The 21077-nt window shown below is 46.3% G+C and overlaps 1 protein-coding gene across 6 annotated transcripts in view; it reads right to left on the bottom strand.

Annotated features, from left to right (window-relative positions):
* Positions 1-21077, bottom strand: part of EVC2 (EvC ciliary complex subunit 2) — a 168027-nt gene that overhangs the window by 121643 nt on the left and 25307 nt on the right. For 5 of the 6 annotated variants that reach the window (XR_004261572.1, XR_004261573.1, XM_032254162.1 and 2 more), the window contains exons 6-7: positions 20407-20516; positions 16117-16170 (exon numbers count right to left, since the gene is read on the bottom strand). Coding sequence is in view for 4 of the 6 variants with exons in the window: in XM_032254162.1 (XP_032110053.1) it covers positions 16117-16170; positions 20407-20516 (164 nt within the window). In the remaining 2 variants the exon portion in view is untranslated. The remainder of the gene's footprint in view (positions 1-16116; positions 16171-20406; positions 20517-21077) is intronic. The other variant, XM_032254163.1, reaches the window with a different exon arrangement.

Raw genomic sequence — 21077 nt, 5'->3', positions numbered from 1 at the left:
TTATTATGATGATTATAAAAAAATGTAAGGCAAGTTTGACAGATGAAAATCACCCAGACTGCTGAGCCTTTTCAATCCAAATCACAACTCAACTTCTTCCTCTTTTCAATTCTGCTCCTTTCTTCTTCCTTTCATAGAGGGTTTTGATTGTACCAAGGGTCCCCAAGGCCACCTGCACACAATTACACTCATAAGTATGATTTATTACAGCAAAAAGACACAAAGCAAAGTCAGAAATGGGAAGAATGGAGTGAAGTCCAAGGAAAACCAGGCATATGCTTCCAGACTCCAGTGGAGTCACAAGACATGCTGAATTCCCCCAGCGAGGGGCTGTCACAACTCATGTGAAATATTGTCTGCCAGGGAAGCTCATCAGGGACTCAGTGTCCAGGGTTTTCATTTGAGGCTGAGTGTGTAGGCACCCTGTGCCTGGCATGTACCAAAATTCTATACGCCAAGAAAAACAGCAGATAATCGGTATAAACTAGACTATCTGTGAAAAACACTTCAGGTACAGGGAGCCACTCATCAGTTTTAAGAAGATGAGAATCCTGAAATTCAAGTTCACAGACACCAGCCCAGGATCAATAATGTAAGCAAGCCTTTCTAAGGACAGCAGCCTCCAGTTGGGTATGCTAACTCTTCTCTGTACAATGGTAAGCATTTTATACCCCAAACTCTGCATCAGCATCTTTCTTCAGAAAAGCAAACCTGTGACAATTAGTTTAATTCAAAATGGCTCCAGACCGTGGGACACTGAATGTATTGCTTGGGGGCTAAAAGACAAATAGCCTATTCCTCATTTTTGCAACCACAATATAGACTGTAGTCAAGGGTACGTTTTTTTTTTTCTGACTGACCAATGAGGCCACCCTGACCTTCTAGACTGTCAAAGCTAAGTTAGGTCAGAAACAGGAGCTTCAGTTCAAATGTTTATTGAAACCTCAATCAAAGTGTGATGCCACTTATAACTCACCTTTGATAAATCTGACTCTGTCCACAAAGGCTCTTATAAGAGACTAACAGAGAACCAATTCTGTTTTCCTGCTCTAACATCCCCTGATCCTAAACCTTGAATTTTCATTACCACCAAGATGAAATCTAAGTACTCCATTTCCATTGTTCTGGAAATGTCCCTCTGTTCCCTGAGCCCTGACTGTGTAGCCACTAGACAAGAAAAAAAATCAATAAACTGGATAAACATGAATAGCACTGCATGGAGGTGATGTCAAAATATTGATAGAAAGGAAACTGAAAAATCCATCTGTAAAAGAACACAGTAGCTAAAGATTGGCAATCTGTTTTCAAAATTGTTAATCCCCTTTTCCTTCAAAGAGCAACAACTTGTTTTTTCATCTTTGAGAAGAAGGAATGGGATTTAAAGGGGATTAACAATTGTGATTACCTGCAATACACCAATCTCTGGGATAGACAAATGTAGTGAGATGAGTTGAGTTGTGCCCTCTAAAAAGATATGTTGAAGTCCTAACCCCAATACCTACGAATGTGACCTTATTTAGAAATTGAGTCTTTGTCAATGCAGTCAAGTTAAGATGAGGTCATATTAGGTCACAGTGAGTCCTAAATCCAATGACTGTCCTCAGGAGAGGAAGATTTGTAGACACACACAAGAGAAGAGGGCCATGTCAAGATGGAGCAGATACTGAGTGACACAGCCATAAGCCAAGGAATGCCAAGGATCTCTGGAGCCACCAGAAGCTAAGAAGAGGCAAAGAAAGATGCTTGTCCAGAGTCTTTAGAAGGAGTGTGGTCTTGCCTGACAACACCTTAATTTCAGACTTCCAGCCTGCAGGACTGTGAGAAAGTACATTGCTGTTGTTTTAAGGTACCAAGCTTTTGGAGATTTGTTATGGCAGCCTGAGGATACTAACACGGTGCTTCATATACTTTATTTCATTCAATCTTCTGTAATTCCATGGGACACGTATTATCCCTGTTCTACTGATAGACAAATGGAGACGCAAAGAGATTGAATAATTACTTGAAGCCCACAGCTAAAACAGAATTAGTTCTGCGGGACTCCAATATGTATGTTTTCCCCACTGGAGCTGGATACTACTTACTGTCCAGGGGGCTGCACACTTTTCTAAAACGTTTTTAGTCCTAATCTCCCCCACCATGGTAGAAGTTAGCTATATGGCTGAGATTATGTATGGGCAGCATCACTCTACTGTAAAAGGCAGCAACAGAACTCTCTCATGTGTTCCTTCTCTCCTTTTCCTCCCTTCCTTCCTCCTACTTCAAGAAACAGAAGTGGATAACTGAGTCAGGCTACCCTAAATCTCTTCCTCTTTCCACTCCCATCTTCTAAATCTACATCTTAAGATCTTACTTTCCTTTGGCCACATGTGCGTGGCTAAAAGAAACTGAAGAGTAGAGGTACTTCGGACAGTTCAGTGGAGAAGGGTCTTGATCAATGCTTAGTAGCAACGTAACTGTGGGAATGGATGCCTGGATCTAGGAAGAGGTAAAAACCAGGGCCGGTTCTGCAGATACCAACACCTTTCACCCTCTTCTCTTACAATTCTTGTTTTCTGGCACCAAGTAACGAGCAAACTTAGGTAGAGCCTACCTTCATGGAGCAGACCCACTCATGACCCTCACTTTCTTCATTTGTCTGTGTTGTTAAATTATGCTAGGTCCTGCCCTGCCTACAATGCCTCTACTCCTCAATCTTATTCTTCCATGAAGAATGACCAAAGAAGAGTAAGATCTCAATATGTAATTTTATGGTAAGAAGGAGGCTCCACATAATCACTACCATCGCTATCATCATCAACAACATTAACTCTACCACCATCATTATCAACATCAATATCCCTATTACCACCATCTTCACCATCACCATCATGATCACACCTTCATTGACACCATCATGATCACCATCATCAGCAGCATCACCATCACCACCATGACCATCACCATCATCACCATCACCACCATCATTATCAACACCTTCAGTATCTCCATCATCATCATCATCACCACCATCACCACCGTCATTATCAACATCATCAATATCCCCATTACCATCATCTTCACATTGGCCATTACCACCTTCACTATCAACATCATCAATATCACCATCATCTTCACCATCACCATCACCATCACATCACCATCACCACATCATTATCAACATCTTCAGTATCTCCATCATTATCATCTTTATCATTACCATCAACACCATCATGATCACCATCATCAGCAGCATCACCATCAAATTCATCATCACCATCACCATCACCACCATGACCATCACCATCATCACCATCACCACCATCACGATCACTATCAGCAGCATCACCATAAAATTCATCATCATCATCATCACCACCATCACCATCACCACCATCACCATCAACATCATCAATATCACCATCACCATCATCTTGTGTAGGGCTGAGGGCCCCACAGGGTCGTGGGGTGTGCTTTATGCTGTGCTGAGGCGCAGGATCCGAGAAATAAAGAGACAGGACACAGAAGTACAAGGAAAATGCAGCTGGGCTCAGGGGGCCACACCACCTATAAGCGGAGTCAGGCGAGGCCCCTAATGTCCAGAAGCATGAGTATTTATTGTGTATAGGTTAGGGGGCAGGGCAGTGAGTGAAATCATCTTTAAGGATAGTGATAGGGTCGTTAGCAATAAAACATGGGGTCCACCCCCATTAGGTCACCTAGGTCAGGAGGTGGACAGTGCACAGCAAGGGGCCCATTCCCATGAAGGCAAGGGCCATGTGCAGTGAAGAGGGTGCAGTGTGCAATACTTCTATCTATGGGTAAACTACTTCTAAGAAGATTTATAGGAGGATGCTTTAAGTCACATAGCAGTGACAGAGCTGTCAAGGTTACCGCCACCTTCTGGCAGCTTCCAATGAGTTCTATGGGAAGATGCTTTTCAAGCAGCATAGTAGCAAGAGCTGATAAAGTTCACAGTCACCAAGGTCGATTGCCGGTCTGAGGGCGGCCTTCCACAAGAACTGGAGCAAGGGTCCTACAACTCCTTTATCAGGAGGAGTGGCTCTTGCCCCAAGCCTACCATACAGCGGGTATCTTTATGATACTGAACGCTGCCGCCTGGGCCATGGATTCTTGTCCTGGTATAACTGGTTTCCCTGAAATCATGCTCTGCACTGCATCTGCTCTAGACATTTCTCTGATTATAAGCTGCTTATCCCTTAATTCATGCTCTGTACTGTGTCCACTCTAGGCATTCCTCCGATTATGAGCTAAGATATAATTATATATATATATATATATATATGGAAATATTCTTTAGATACTCATACTATCAACTATTATATGATTATATATAGAGGATTATATAAAGGAATTCTTCAAGCCCTAATTCTATAAACTAATATATGTTTATATAAAGGATTATATAAAAGGAAATCGCTGAGTAGCAACACTATAAAGTGAGATATTCTTCAAGCCCTAACTGTGCCAGGGTTCTGCTTAGCTCTCATTCCTCAGTGCCTATATGGGGGGTTAGCCACAATCTTGACATTGGCCATTACTACCATCACTGTCATCATCAATATCACCATCACCATCATCTTCACCATCACCATCACCACCATCATTGTCAACATCATCAATATCCCAATCACCTTCACCAGGACCATCACCAACATCATTATCATGATCATCAGTATCTCCATCATCATAATCTTCACCATTACCATCGACACCATCATGATCGCCAACATCAGCAGCATGACCATCAAATTCATCATCGCCATCACAGCCATGACCACAGACACCATCATTATCAACATCATCAATAGCCCCATCACCACCACCACTATGAACATCATCAATATCACCGTCACTATCATCTTCACTCCCACCATCATCAACACCATCATGACAACATCAGCAGCAGCATCAACATCACCACTGTCATTCTGGAGAACAAGCGTTATGCAGATACTAAGCACCAAGGGATGGGTCCAAGTGCTCTACACCTATTAATCCATCTAATCGCCACAATGATACTCTGCCATGGGAACTATTTTGACTCCCACTTTATAATGTCATTGTAGAAATAGTTTTTTAAATGGCCCAAGGTCACAGACAGAGTAAGTAGTGGACCTGAGACTCACATCCAGCAGTTGGGGCTGGTAGTCTTCACATCCCACTTGCCTTTCCTAGCCTGGTCCTTTATCAGGATCCCCGAACTGAGTCATCAAGGGTTTGTGCCACTGTTAACACTTTCATTCCCACTCTGAGTATGCAGCTCACCTTTTGGGGGTGAGGCAGTAGCAGGGCAGGATTTTGGAATTCCTGAGTCTCTGGCCAAAAGCCTTCCTAATCTCTTCAAACTTTAATTTTTTCCACAGGCCAGGCTTTATTCCCTTTTTAATCTTTCAAACAATACTATAAATGCAGAATTCTTACATCCATTTCACATGGGCAGAACCCAAGCTTTGCTGTAATTTTGTTTGCCTGAACCTTCCTATTTAAGTGGATATACCAAGTGGGCTGCCAGGTTTGGCCCCGTGTTTGGATGTGACACTACTTTCCTGATGTTAATTCACTGAGTCAGTGGAGCCCTGTACTGGCTGCTGCAAGAACAAGGAGGAACCAGAGCCAGGCCTTGCTCAAGGACCTCACAATCCCACAGAGGAGTGAACAGGCAGGCAGATGCTGCTGCCACAGATGTGCCTGGGCTGAGGCTGGGGAGCCTGGAGGACTAGGGGAGGGAGGGAGCTCCTCTCCTAGCTCAAAGGATAGGAGAAGGCGCTCTAAGAGGTGACTGGTGGGCAGAGGAGAATGAGCTGGGCCAGGAGGAAGGCAAGCCTAGAGAAGGACTGGCCTGAGCAGAGCCTGCAGCCGGCAAGACAAGCAGCCCCAGCCCGAGGGCCTTCGAGAGCAGGTTAGGGATTTGCTGTGTCACCCTAAGGGAATAAGGGGAACAAGTGAGAGGCTTTAAGCCAGGAAGAAACATGGTGAGATCAGTATTTTAGAAAGATAACTCTGGCCACTGTATGACTTCAGCCTGGAGGAAGGTAAACCTGGATGCCAAGGGAGAAACGGGGGTCATGAAAAGAGGCTGCAGGAGGCAGCAGGACCAGCCAGCAGGGACCATGGACTTTGGCCTTTGATGGGGGTTCAACTTTTAGACCCACCCCCTTCCACACTGTGGGTCACTGGGTCTCTTCAGCTCTGAGTGGCAATAGGTTAAAAATAGAATTACTATACAACCCAGCAATTTCACCCCCAAGCATATACCCAAAATAATTTAAAACAGGCATTCAAACAAAAATCTGTACTCAACTGCTCACAGCAGCACTGTTTACAATAAGCTAATATCCTGATGAACAGGGAAGCAAAATGCTGTATATCCATATAATGGAGTATTATTCAGCCATCACAAGGAATGAAGTGCCAGGCGCGGTGGCTCACGCCTGTAATCCCAGCACTTTGGGAGGCTGAGGTGGGCGGATCACGAGGTCAAGAGATCAAGACCATCCTGGCCAGAATGATGAAACCTCGTCTCTACTAAAAACACAAAAATTGGCTGGGTGTGGTGGCATGCACCTGTAGTTCGAGCTGCTTGGGAAGCTGAGGCAGGAGAATCACTTGAACCCAGGAGGCAGAGGTTTCAGTGAGCCAGGATCGTGCCACTGCACTCCAGCCTGGCAACAGAGTGAGACTCCATCTCAAAAAAAACAAAACAAAACAAAACAAACAAACAAAAAGAAATGAAGTTTTGGCGCACACTACAACATGGAGAAACACTGAGAACATGATGCTAAGTAAAAGAAGCCAGACACAAAAGGACACAAACTGTGTGATTTCACTTATCTGAAATGTACAGAGTCGGAAAATCCAGAGACAGAAGCAGATGATTGGTTTCCAGGGGCTGGGGGAGAAGGAAATGGGAAGTAACCAATGGGCACCAAGTTTCCTTCTGGAGTGGGGAAAACATTCTGAAAGCAGACACTGGTGATGGCTGCACAACACTGTGAATGTACTAAGCGTCAGGAACAGTAGATTTTATACCATGTGTAATTTACACACAAAAACGGTGCCTAGGGTTACAGCACACACAAGTCAGTAAATCTGAGGCACTATGACTACTACTATTGTTGGTTGGTGGGAAGGGCACAGATTAGAGGAATATTTAGGAGACAGAGTCAACTTGATGTCATGTTGGAATGGATACATAAGAGGCCAGACACAGGAGGAGCCAACAATGTCCCTGAATCCAGCTTGGTGGGGTGGGATGGTGGGACCCACTGCTGCAGTTCAGAACCAGAAGTGGCTTAGAGCACCAGAATCAGCCCCACGTCAACCACACTTCTGAGATTCCCTTAAAAATGCTGTGGCCAAGTTCCACTGAGAATCACTTTAAGCACAGATTCCAAAGAGCATCCTTACCTTAAACTCTAAGAATAAAGAAAAAGAGATGGTTATCCTCGCTTCCCATCCCCCAGAGACCTCCTCACTTTCCTTCTTGTTTCTGGAAGAGAATCATCTGCGATTACCACCCCTTTAATCACACATTAGCAGGAGAAGATGCTTTGATGCATTCTGTCACTGCATTTATGAAGAGCCATGCGGGATAAACAGGGCTTTCAAAACGAACACTTTAAATGCTCAGAATCCAACACCAAGTTACAAAAGCATGATGAAGAATTGTTTACAGAGTTTGACTTCAATATGTACTAAATACATTCATAGCCTTGTGGAAGGTGAGGAGCAAACATGTTAGCAATGGTTCTCCCTGCTGGTGGGATTACAGCATGAAGTTATTTTATTCTTCCAACTTTTCTGTATGTGGAGGATGGTGGTGTGGAGAGGACATTTCTTCAAAATGCCCACAGTGGCCTCATATTAAATCCCACCCATCCAACCCTTCAAAACACAGAAAATGCTTGATGAACATGGAAAGCAGATGAATGTTTTCTCCGAAACAGAGTCTAGAAGTCATTTACTTGAAACCCTTTACTTTGAGCTTGAGATCCAAGAAGCAGAGGGGTGAGTGGCTGGCTGGCCTTTGTCACACAGTCCTTAAGGGGCAGCCCCGAGGGCAAAGAGACCCTTGGCCTCCCAGCTGACGGTTCAGGCAAGAGTGAGATCTCGAAGGTAATCACAGATAGAGACGATCACACTTACCAACGCAGCTTTGCTAATTTACCAATCTAGCGAACAGCGCCTGGATCAGAGAACGAATCACACGGCATGATTCTGACTACAGTGATGTTGAGTTCAGAACCTGGCCAGTTCCCAGAACCTCTCTGGACTGGACGTTTTTACTCTAAAATGAGAAAGTAGGACTAGATCATCTTTAAGGTCTCTTCCATTGCAACAATTCTATTCTGATGTCAACAAAAATGTATTAAGTGCCATCCAGAGGAATAATCTCAATGTCACAGAATGCCAGGCTTTAATAAATGGTTGAATGCACAGGACTCAAGCCAAGGGTGCAACCAGCTTGCCAGGGGAGAGCTAGGGCATCACAGAGTGGAGATGCTGGTCAGGGTCTGGTGGGAGGTTTACGCGTTGCCCAAAGAACAGCTAAAATGAGAACAGGATGTGTGAACCCAGAGCATAATGGAAAACAAAGGCAGCCAGCAGCCCTGGGAGATGGTTAGCAGGGGTCAGCCTTCCTGATGGATCCAGAATGGGGGCCCCTCAAGAATGGAAAGCAGGCAGGTTTGGGTTTCAGGGAAGACCACTCCAGCGTGGACAATGGGCTGGGTAGGCAGCAAAACTGGAGGCAGAAAGGATAGGACGCTGGGGCAGTCATCAAAACAAGAAATGCAGATCGGGGCAATGGTTAGTGGGCTTGAATACGTGTCCACAAAGAAGGCAAAAATGATAACGTGCAATTGTGTGCAAACCCCTAGGCCTCCAAATACAACTAACCGCCATGTGATTTTGCCCTCAGAGTGACAGGAGCTGCCACTGTGCTTCAAGGGCACCTCATAAGCCTCGTCTTTGGGAAATTCTCATATCATAGGTAGCTATCTATTGTGGCATTCCATCTCTTATACATTAAGATTAAAATGCCCTTTATATATTAAAAACATTAATCTTTTGTCTCTTATACAATATATATTACAAATATTCCCCAAGTTTCTCATTTATCTTTCTGAGTGCTGTTTTTAAATGTAAAGTTTGCAACGACGTGTACCCAAATCCACAGTTTTCTCCAGATCATATCCTATTAGCCCATTTTTTACAAATTGTTATATTTACTTAGATTTTAATCTGATTAGGAAATTCATCTTTATCTTTCTTTCAAAAGATCCAGACAGTTGTTACCAAATTCATGTATGATACATCCTTCTCCCATTGGTTTAAGCATGGGAAGAGATGCCAGATATAGGTGAAAGAGAGGAAGGCAGCAAATCACACCGCCATGTGTGTACCTATGCAACAATCTTGCATGTTCTTCACATATACCCCAAAACCTAAAATGCAATTAAAAAATAACATATGTATACATATGTGTGTAGATTTTACCTTTTGTTCCATTGGTCTGATGTTTCTTGTAGCAGTCAAATGCTGCATTAATGTAGCTTCCTAATAGTCTTAATATCTGCTACTGCAAATCCTCCCACATTACTCTCCATTTTCAAAATCTTCCCATCTGGGTTCATAATGTATATTTTCAGGTGAAACTAGTTTTTTTTCACATCCCCTCCAAAGTCCCATTAAATTAGTATTGGAATTGTGCTCTAAATGAATCGGAGTACCATAACAATTGGTTTAAATGTCTCCCTTTGATTAGATCTGAGATCCTGGTAGCAGAACACCGTGATCTGTTCTCCTGGTGCCCAGCACGGTACCCAGCCCTTTCAATGGGCACATGTGATGAACACAGAAGGTGATGTCTAGTACCATCTGACACCTGCACTCAATGTGTGATTCTTATTTCCTCTCAAAAAGACACTACTCAGCCAAGAGACAGAAAAGGGAAGAAGACTTCTTGAGAAAAACTGAGAAATAATTTCTTGGGATCTCATTTTCCTTGGCTTACATGCGTCAGTTTCACCCTCAGGAAAGTAACAGGAAATTAAGGAGATAATGGGGTAGCTCTCAAGTGCGGCGGAATCTCTGTTTACACAATGGAAGCCTCCTGTTTTTACCCTGTATTTTTTTTTTTTTTTTTTGAGATGGAGTCTCGCTGTGTTGCCCAGGCTAGAATGCAGCGGTGTGATCTCGGTTCACTGCAACCTCCACCTCCTGGGTTCAAGTCATTCTCTGCCTAGTCTCCCGAGTAGCTGAGATTACAGGTGCCCACTACCATGCCCAGCTAATTTTTTTCTATTTTAGTATAGACGGGGGTTTCACCATCTTGGCCAGGTTGGTCTTGAACTCCTGACTTCGTGATCCACCCATCTCGGCCTCCCAAAGTGCTGGGATTACAGGCTGAGCCACCTCGCCTGGCCTACCCTGTGTTTCTTAACTGCCTGATGCAAACGACAGGGGCGCTGCTACCCTCCCAGTGAGCTCATTCGATTCATCGAGACCACATGGGTCTGGTGTAATTCTACTATCTCTGCAGGTGCCTGCAACAGCCCTGCTGGAACACACGCCATGACTGCCATGGCCTTGCCTCAACCTTATGTGCATGCCAGCCAGTAGTTCTTGGTTCATGCCTGACCAGTAGTCAACGCTGGCTTAACACAGAAGTTGGATCTTCAGCTGCCCCTTCCCTATCTTTAATTACATCTCACCTTCAACGCCCAATTGAATTCTTCCTCCTCCAGGAAGCCTACCAGTCCCCCCAGCCCATGGAGTTCTCTCTCTCCTGTCAGTGCCCATGGGACAAGCAATCTATATTTCAGGTCACAAACTCACAAACTCAATGAGTACTCTTTTTTTTTTTTTCCAAGTACTGCCTGAGTGTGAGAGTGGGGATGGTGGGTGACAGGTGACCTGAGTGTCCAGGCTGCCCCACACTCCACTACTTCCTAGAATCTTGCACTGAGCCTGACATACACTTATAGTACCTGAGTGGTCCCCGTGGGCACTGGAGCATGAGGCCCTGATGCAAAACATTCATTCTCAGTATCACAGAACACTTGGCATAGCTGTGTTGTCCTCATGTGTAACTAATAATAACAGTGCTGATGGAAACAGCTGACATTCATGGAGCCCTCACAACGCCGGGCACTGTGCTGAGTGCTTTACATCCCTCGATCCACTGACCTTGACAACCACCCTATGAAGTGAATATTGTTATGACTCTCATTTCACAGTTGGGGAAACTGAGGCTCTCAGAGGTAAGTGACCTGCCCAAGGTCACAGGCAATCAGTGGAGGGACAGGGACTCAGAGCCAGGCTTTATGGTCCAAGAGTCTGCTGGGCCCACACAACACCACAGGGCCACGCTGTGCGTGTACCTCCTCTCCCCACTCAAGAGGAAGCTCCCTGAATGCGGTCCACAGACCAGGAACACCTGTCCTGGGGGCTGCTGTGGCTGAAATCCAGCTCCAGCTCCACGGCCACGCCTTGCATCCACAGGCCTGCATCCCAGGGGCAACCATTCCTCTTTCCCCTGAAGGCAACATGCAGGTGACGGGAAGCCTGAACGACATAGACATGGCTCAACTCTACCCACAAGGGAGCCTGTGGCAGCTCAGAAATACCCTTCCGTGAATGTTCCCTGCCTTTTAGCACACGCGCACAGCAACCAGGCACCTCCTCCTGAGCAGCAAACGTCGCCATTGATGACACTAAGCTCAGTCACGGGATATTTACTCACTGAGTGCCATCTGCAATGTACCACACAGTGGGGGACATGGGCAAATCTGACACAGCCTCAACCGCCAGGAGTTCACAGACCACCAGGGGGACCTGTTACCCAGTGGACCTGATGGTCCCACTAAACTGAACACTCACCCAAGGCCAGCCTTGTACTCTCTCTTCCTCTGTTCTGTGTAGGACTCTGGCTCTCTGGGAGGCAGTGTGGCCAGTGCCTGACAGCAGGGCTCTGGAGCCAAACTGCTTGGGTTCAAATCCGGGTCCTGCCACTTACTAGCCACTTAGAAAAGAGTGAACAACTCCAGCCAAAGACTGCCATCCTCCGAAAGCCCTTCCTGTAAGGCTGGGCCTCAGCTGATGTCTGGGAACATGGATTTTGGGAGGGTTTCCACTATTTTCTGGTTAGAGTGGCTCTCTGTTTTCAAACTGTCTGTGCGAACAGTGTGGCTTATGCTGAGCACCTGCTTTCCTTCTGGGAGTCTGGAATCTTGGTATATGCCAGGCAGACAGTGCCTACATGGCCAGCCCCCAATAAAAATTCTGGCACTGAGTCTCTAAGAGCTTTCCTGGTAGACAACACTTCACATGTGTTATCACGACTCATGCTGGGGGAATGAAGCATACCCTTTGTGACTCCACTAGGAGAGGACTCTTAAAACTTGCATCCCAGCACTTTGGGAGGCCCAGGTGGGCAGATCATGAGGTCAGGAGATGGAGACTCTCCTGGCCAACATGGTGAAATCCCATCTCTACTAAAAAACAACAAATTAGCCGGGCATGTTGGCATGCACCTGCAGTCCCAGCTACTCAGGAGGCTGAGGCAGGAGACTCGCCTGAACCCAGGAGGCAGAGGCTGCAGTGAGCTGAGATCACGCCACTGCACTCCAGCCTGGGCCATAGAGCGAGACTCTGTCAAAAAAAAAAAAAAAAAAAAAAAAAGCTTGCAGGTGATTTTCTCCAAGCTTCTCCCCATGAACCTTTTCCCTGTGTTGATTTTGCTTTGTATCTTTTCACTGTAGTAAGTCATAGCAGTGGGTACAACTACAGGCATGCATCACCTAACGACAGAGAGATGTTCCTAGAAATGCATTGTTAGGCGATTTCCTCATTTTGCAAACATCATAGCGTGGCTTATACTAACCCAGATGGTCTAGCCTGCTATTCGCCTACACTCTATGGTATAGTCTATTGCTCCTAGGCTACAAACCTGTACAGCATGCTACCGTACTGAACCCTGTAGGTAACTGTAACACACGCTAAGTATTTGTATATATAAATAGATCTAAGTATAGAAAAGGTACCAAAGCCTGTAATCCTAGCACTTTGAGAGGCTGAGGTGGCTGGGTCACTTAAGGTCAGGAGTTCAAGATTAGCCTGGCCAATGTGGTGAAACCCTGTCTCTACTAAAAATACGAAAACCAGCTGGACGTGGTGGTGGGTGCCTGTAATCCCAGCTACTCGGAAGGCTGAGGCAAGAGAATCACTTGAATCTGGGAGACAGAGGTTGCAGTGAGCTGAGAATGCACCACTGCACTCCAGCCTGGGTGACAGAGCAAGACTCCATCTAAGAAAATAAAGAAAGAATATAAAAATATGTACAAAAGACAAAAAAAATGCACTTGCATAGGAAATTGACCATAACCGGAGCTTGCGGGACCGGAAGTTGCTCTGGGCGAGTCAGTGAGTGAGTGGTGAGTGAATGTGAAGGCCTGGGGCATTACTGGACACTGTCAAACTAGAAACGCTGCATCTTCAGGCTACACTAAATTTATTCATTTTATTTGAGACAGAGTCTCGCTGTGTTGCCCAGTCTGGAGTGCAGTGGCATGATCTCAGCTCACTGCAACCTCCGCCTCCCAGGTTCAAGCAATTCTCATGTCTCAGCCTCGAGCAGCTGGAATCACAGACATGTGCCACCATGCTCAGCTAATTCTTTTGTATTTTTAGTAGAGATGGGTTTCGCTATGTTGGCCAGGCTGATCTTGAACTCCTGGCCTCACGTGATCAGCCCACCTCGGCCTCCCAAAGTACTGTGATTACAGGTCTGAGCCACAGTGCCTGATCACTAAATTTATTTAAAAAGTACATGCTGTGTAGGTTTCTTCAGTAATAAGTTAATCTTGGCTTACTATAACTTATTTACTTTATTTAATTTTACTTTAAGTTCTGGGATACATGTACAGAACGTGCAGGTTTGTTACATAAGTATACATGTGCCATGGTGATTTGCTGTACCTATCAACCCACCACCTAGGTTTTAAGCCCTGCATGCATTAGGTATTTGTCCTAATGTTCTCCTTCCCCTTGTCCCCTACCTGCCAACAGATCCCAGTGTGTGATGTTCCCCTCCCTGGGACTTTATTACCTTTCCATTATTTTTTTAACATTTGGACTCTGTGGTAATAACACAGCTTAAGACACAAACACATTATATAGCTGTACAAAAACAGCTCCTTTCTTTATATCCTTACTCTGTCAACTTTCTATATTTTTCAGATTTAAAAAAAAAAAAACTTCTTAAACTTTTTTGTTAAAAACTAAGACACAAACACGCACATTAGCCTAGACCCACACAGTGTCAGGATCGCCAACATCCCTGCCTTCTGCCTCCATGCCTTGTCCCACTGGAAGGTCTTCAGCGGCAATGACATGCATGGATCTGCCATCTCCTAGGATTACAATGCCTTGTTCTAGACCCGTCCGGACGGACCTGCCTGAGGCTGATTTATAGGTAAGTTTACTTTGGATTTGGTCAGTGGAAGGAATACATTCTAAAATAACAATAAAAAGTGTGTATAGTGAATACGTAAACCAGTAACATAGTCTTTTAGTGTCATTATCAAGTATTATGTTTGTACATAATTGTACATGCTAGACTTTTTACGACTGGCAGCACAGTAGGTTTCACACCAGAATCACCAAACAGGTGCATAACGCACTGTGCTATGATGGACGGTACACAGCTACGTCGTCACCGGATGATGGGAATGTTTCAGCTGCATTACAGTCTTAGGGGAACACCTTCACATATGCAGTCTGTTTACTGGATACAATGAATTCTAAATTTTTCTTCAAAGAATCAGCATGTCAGTATGTCCAGTTCTTTGTCCTCCATTTTAAAGCTTAATTTCCTTGTAGTTTCGGTAAACAACCTCCTCCACCAGTTCTAATCAGTAGTTCACATGTGTTCCCCTGGTCCCCATCTCCATCCTGACTCATCTCAGTCACCTGCTTCAGTCACCTTCCCTGGTCACCTGCTCCAGTCACCTGCTTTGACCTAGGTCACCCCTGGCTACCTGCTCTGACCTGCCCGTAACCATCCTCACCAAGCCACCCACCCTGCCCCTCCGGCTCGTACCCCTGCTCTCTTTAGCATAGCCAATCAGGATTAGTCCAGCCTGTGCAGTCTAACCCTAGCCAACAGGGGAATAACACAGCAGTAGCGGCAACCTCCGTCAGGGTAAGTACCCCTTTTCCTCCCTTGTCCGGGTGTGTGCTCACCATTGCTCCATCCATGAGGCACACCCTTCTATAGAAGCAAACTGCCTTGCTGAGAGGGTTTATCTTCAAGTATTATTTCTTTTGCAGCACTGAAATTTTACTTCAATGACATTGTTCACCAAAATGTCATTAGGTGGCGCATGACTAGACATGTAAGTCCCGTGAGTCACCCTGGAGAACCATTGAACCTGGGGGTGGGTCTTGGGGACTCTGACATTCTAGCCACGGGATCTTGGGCAAATGACTTGACTTCAATGTGTCTTGGTTTCCTCATCTGAAATGGCAGTGATTTTAAAACAGAATCTGTCTCACCAGACTGTGGTAAAGACGACGCAATTCCACATACGTAAATTGCTTAGAATGCCTGGTACTCAGTAGGTGTTTAAGAAACGTGAAGTATTGTTACCTGGTGAATTAACACTTGGTGAATACAGGAATGAGTGAATGTGTGAGCTACAAATGAAGAAACTAAATAACAGAAATAGAGAAGTATTTGTGGGGAATAGCAGAAGCAGAGAGGCCTGCCCACAGACAGCAGGCTTTGGGAAGATCTGGGAAGACAAAATGTGACCAGAAGCTTGATCTAGTGGCAAACGCTGGGCACAAGTAGGAGCGTGGCTGGACAGTAGCACAGACGGGCAGTAGAGCCTCAGCCTGTCCAGCCTGTGGCTGACCCCCCTTGCCGAGGTAGAGGGTCATCCAGGAAAACCAGTGAGGCAGCCTCAGGGCACACAGGAACTGGGGTACCAAGGCCAGCAGCTGGCCCCTCCCCATAGCACCAAGGACAGGCAGGAGACCCACACAGCACAGGTGTGAAGAGACACAGATATAAGGCAGGGGGTGTTCAGGTCGTGTCATTTCTCTTACCCTTATGCTTTCTTCTGCCGTTATGGTAAAAAGTGCTTTCAGCTCTGTTCTGTTCTAGAAAAGGAAAAAAGAAAACGCTTTCAACAACAGTTTGGGGTCTGACATGTGGGGTAACATTTGGTGTGATTTCCAACCCACCAAGCCCGGAGCTGGAGTCGGCCCTAACTTCTGCACAGGCCAGAGCTTGTGAAGGTTGCACCATCGGAGGAACGGCCTATGGGCTTAGGATTCCTCCCTCTCTACCAGAGGCTGCGTGAAATCCAAACACCAGGCTCGCTAACATCCAAAAAAGTCACAGCAGCATGCCCTTGTGGACAAATGCTTGGGGTGGGGCGCTGACTCCAAGCCCGTGACCAGGGTAGGTCACCTCCGGCCTCCCAGCATCTGCCTCCTTCACAAAGGCAGACAGAATCCTGGGCTCTGACAGGACGGCACTGTTCTTCTCTCCCTCAAATGCATTTGGTTCTCCAAACCCCAACTCCCTGTGGGTCAATTCCTAATGCTCTCTAATATTCCTCTGCTGAGAAGATACATGAAACAGAAAAATGAAGCATGTTACGGCATTCCACCTGTCTAACCGCATGGTGTCTGAGAAGACCCAACATGAGAACACACTTCTTCCTGGGGGTGGAGGCAGAAGAGCTTGCAACTGACAGGCAGTATATAGGGTGGTGGCTAGGGCCAGGCTGTCTGAGTTCATACAGGGCTCCACTGCTCACCGACAGTTGTACCTTGGGCAAGGTATTAGCCTCTCTGTATCTCTATTTTCTCATCTGTGAAATGGTAATCATCTCTAATTCACAGAATGGCTATGAGGATTAAGTTAGGTAATACAGAGCCCTGAAGAGTGCCTGACACTAGGGGGTGCTATAAAACATTACTGCTGTTGGTAGCAGTCGCTGGTACTAGTAATATGAACGGTAGCAGCAGAAGTAGCAATAGCAGGTCAGGTGTGGCGGTTCACACCTGTCATCCCAGCACTTTGGGAGGCCGAGGCAGGCGGATCACCTGAAGTCAGGAGCTCAAGACCAGCCTGGTCAACATGGTGAAACCTGGTCTCTACTAAGAATACCAAAATTAGCCATGTGTGGTGGCGGGTGCCTGTAATCCCAGCTACTGGCAAGGCTGAGGCAGGAGAATGACTTGAACCTGGGAGGTGGAGGTTGCAATGAGCTGAGATCGCGCCATTGCACTCCACCCTGGGTGACAAGAATGAAACTCTGTATCAAAAAATAATAATAATAATAAATGTTTAAAAAAGCAATAGCAGTAATAGTAGTAGTAGTACCATTATATAGAATCAGACCAGCCGGGAGCGGTGGCTCACGTCTGCCAACCCAGCATTTTGGGAGGCCGAGGCGGGTGGCTCACCTGGGGTCAGGAGCTCGAGGTCAACCTGGCCAACGTGGTGAAACCCCATCTCTACTAAAAATACAAAAATTAGCCAGGAATGGTGGCAGATGCCTGTAATTCCAGCTACTCGGGAGGCTGAGGCAGGAGAATGGCTTGAACCCAGGAGGCGGAGGTTGCAGTGAGCCCAGACCACACCATTGCACTCCAGCCCGGGTGGCAAGAATGAAACTCCGTCTCAAAAAAAAAAAAAAAGAACCAGACGTTGGGACTTGGAGCTTGCAGCCCAGTGAGCTAAGCAACCTGTGTAATTCTCATTACAGACACGACTAGGGCATTTTTCTGTAACCTGAGCTATGCACCTCCCAAGGTAACAAATCCCCTGCAGATGCTACGGCAGCAGGCAAGGAAGCAGCAGGACTTCCCAAATCCACTGTGGGCCAGCAGGCCAACCTCATGGAGGCTTCAGAGAAAATCAAAATACTGTATGTCCTCTTTCCCTAAGAGGGAAATGGAACAGTTTTAGACTTTTTAAAGAAGAGACACCTCTGAGGCATTCACTTGGCCTTTTCTGTTCTGGAGTTGCCTCTCCTTTGTAATACGTCTGGTGCCTTGGAGTCTCAGGGTCTCCTGAGCTGCAGCCTGACGCTAAGTTCAGAGCCCACATTCCAGTGCATTCTGCTGTGTTCCCCACTTCCTGTGCTTTCTCATGCCCAAGGTCTACACAGATAGGAGCCTAAAGCGTACTATCAAAGCTTTCCTTCAACTCTTTGCAAAACATAAATCCTCGGCAGGGAGCGGTGGCTCACACCTGTAATCCCAGCACTTTGGGAGGTTAAGCAGGTGGATCAGAACGTCAAGAGATCGAGACGATCCTGACCAACATGGTGAACCTCATCTCTACTTAAAAATTTTAGTAGAGATGAAAAAAAAAATTAGCTGGATGTGGTGGTGCATGCCTGTAGTCCCAGCTAGTCAGGGGGCTGAGACAGGAGAATCGCTTGAACCCTGGAGGTGGAGGTTGCAGTGAGCCACAATTGTGCCACTGCACTCCAGCCTGGTGACAGAGTGACACTCTATCAAAAAAACAAAACAAAAAACCATAAAGCCTCACCCCAGTAAAGGTATGTAGTTATGACATAAACTTCAAGGCTTGAGACATGTGTTCTAATTCCTAGCATGAAGCCAGAAAACATGGACCCAGAGGGAATCAACACATTGTTACTGAGCACCCATCATGTGCAGGGTTCTCTTTTTGGCATTTGTCATTCCCAACAGGTTGATGCCACTTTCTTGGAGACATAGCTATGAATAGGATACACGAGGTCCCTGGTTTCATGGAGCTGACATTCTAGTGAGGGATGGAGGGGATTGCTAGCGGGTAGAGTCAATATCACAGAGAAGAACCAAACAAAGTGACAGGCGGGACTATTTCAGGGCATAGCAGGGGAAGCCACAAGGAAGGTCGCCCGGGAGCATGCAGGGAGCCAGGCTGTGCCGAGCCACAAGCCACCTGCTGCCCAGCCAGCATGGCCCAGGAGCACACACAGCTGCCCAGGGCTGCAGCTCCTGAGGCTCCTGCCCGAGGACACGGGAGCTTCTGTCCGTTTCATTTCATTCGGAGTTTCTGATTTGCTTTCTGACTCTTACCTTATCTTATATTTTGATTTTAATTTACTTGGTTTCCTGTCTTCTGAAATTGCTGGTATTTATTCTGGGCCATTTCATCTCTAATTTTAAAAATCTGTCTTTGTCCTCTTTTTTACTTTACACTGAATTACTTCCTAAGAGACTTGTCATTCCCACCAGGCTTATGTCATTTTCTTGTATCTTGTATTTAGCCTCTTTCATTTTATATAAATTTATCTAAGATGTTTTTTGATTTTTTTTGTCCCCCTCATTGCAGCAGAAATGTCACATTGGCCTTGCAGCCTCAAGGGTGGAAGGAGGCCCAAGGAGGAGGCTGCAGGGCACAATTTGATTCTGTTATGTGACCTGGGGCGGCCACAATCACGATATGAGCCGCATCTTCCATGTCTGTGAATAGGGAAGACTTTCTCCAGGGGCTGAAACCACAATAAAATGACAAAAGGAAGCAGAGCATCCTGATCTTCTTGAAGTTAGGGACCACATCTCCTCCAGCCTGTACCCACGGTGTGCAGCACCTGCCAATCCGGCAGACAGCCAGTGTTCACTGCAGAAGTGAACTCACCACAGGGGAAGTGAGAGACGGAGAGACTCACTGTAATGGTATTATGGGCCAGACTGTGTTCCCCAAAATTCCTATGTTAAAGTCCTAAGTCCCAGTGCCCCAGGATGTGACTGTGTTTGGAAATAGAGTTTTTACAGAGGTAATAAGGTAAAGGGAAGTCACCAGGCTGGGTCCTGGTCTTGCATGCCTGGTATCCTCATGGAAGAGGTTAGGACACAGATGCACAGACAGGAAAGCCCTTAGGAAGACACAGGGAGAAGGCAGCCTCTGCAAGCCAAAGACAGGCTCAGAAGGAATCAGACCTGCAGACACCGTGATCTCTGGCTTCCAGCTGCAAGGAAATTACATTTCTGTTGTTTTTAAGTCTAGCCTATGGTACTTTGTTATGGCAGCCCTGGAAAATCAATAGTAATGGTAACTACCAGTTAGGTGCTTACAGGGTGCAGGACACAGGGGTGAGAAATTGACATGTATTGATTACCTATCCTTATAATAACCTCATGTGAGGCTCAGAGGGGTTAAGTAACTTAGGCAAAGTCACATGGGCATGACTAAGGGAGCCAGGTTCCTGGCAAGGTGTGAGATTCCAGGGCCTGTCCCCTCCTCTGCAAGGTGGCACCCCTGAATGAAGGAAGAAAGTAACAGGTCTTCTGCCCAAAGTGTCCCTGTTTCTAAAACAACCTCTCTTGGCAGTGACAAGACAGAGATTAAAGTAACAAAGGTAATACCTGTGACGAGCTCTGAAAGGTGAGCTGGGCAGGAAGTTTGAGGCTTTCTCCGTTCCAGATGTCTCCAGCCTGGAGGGTGGCTGTGTAGCTGATGGCAAAGGCATCTCCCACTGTGCAGAGAAAAGCACCTGTGGGTCAGGGAGGGCTTGGCCACGCCCACAGCCACTCCCCACCAAACCCCAGACACATCCTGGCCTCTGGGTGGTTCCAAGGGAGGCCACCAGGGCAGTGACGCCTACAGCAAGGAAGCACTTTGTATTGCACACGCCTGATTGCGGGGAGGGAATTCTCTGAGTGGTAAACTGAGGAGAGTGAGCTAGGCGGACTCCGGGTCCTGGAGCTTCCAGTCACGAGCTGGGGTGCACGACCGGCAACAGGGCTGGCTCTCCCCGCCCTTTCTCACTGTGCAGCAGGCCTCATTCCATGAATAAGTCTGGGTGGGCTGCGCTCAGCCCGTCCTGCTCGGGAGAGGTGGTAACAGGACTGTAGGCCTTCGCCCGGCGTGGTCAGGTGGGTGACGGAGCCCGTCTAACTCTGCCAGTCACTGTTCTTACCTAAGCTTGCCTTCCAATGTTGCCTTTCTCCCTAATCCAGGTTACCTATAGCCCTAAAATGCCACCATATGCCTCATTTCTCAATTTATACAGACCTCAAATACATATATATATATA

Source organism: Sapajus apella, unplaced genomic scaffold, assembly GCF_009761245.1.
Source record: "Sapajus apella isolate SASKATOON/1434 unplaced genomic scaffold, GSC_monkey_1.0 scaffold85, whole genome shotgun sequence".
Classification (NCBI taxonomy): Eukaryota; Metazoa; Chordata; class Mammalia; order Primates; family Cebidae; genus Sapajus; species Sapajus apella.
This window is presented reverse-complemented; position numbering and strand designations above follow the sequence as displayed.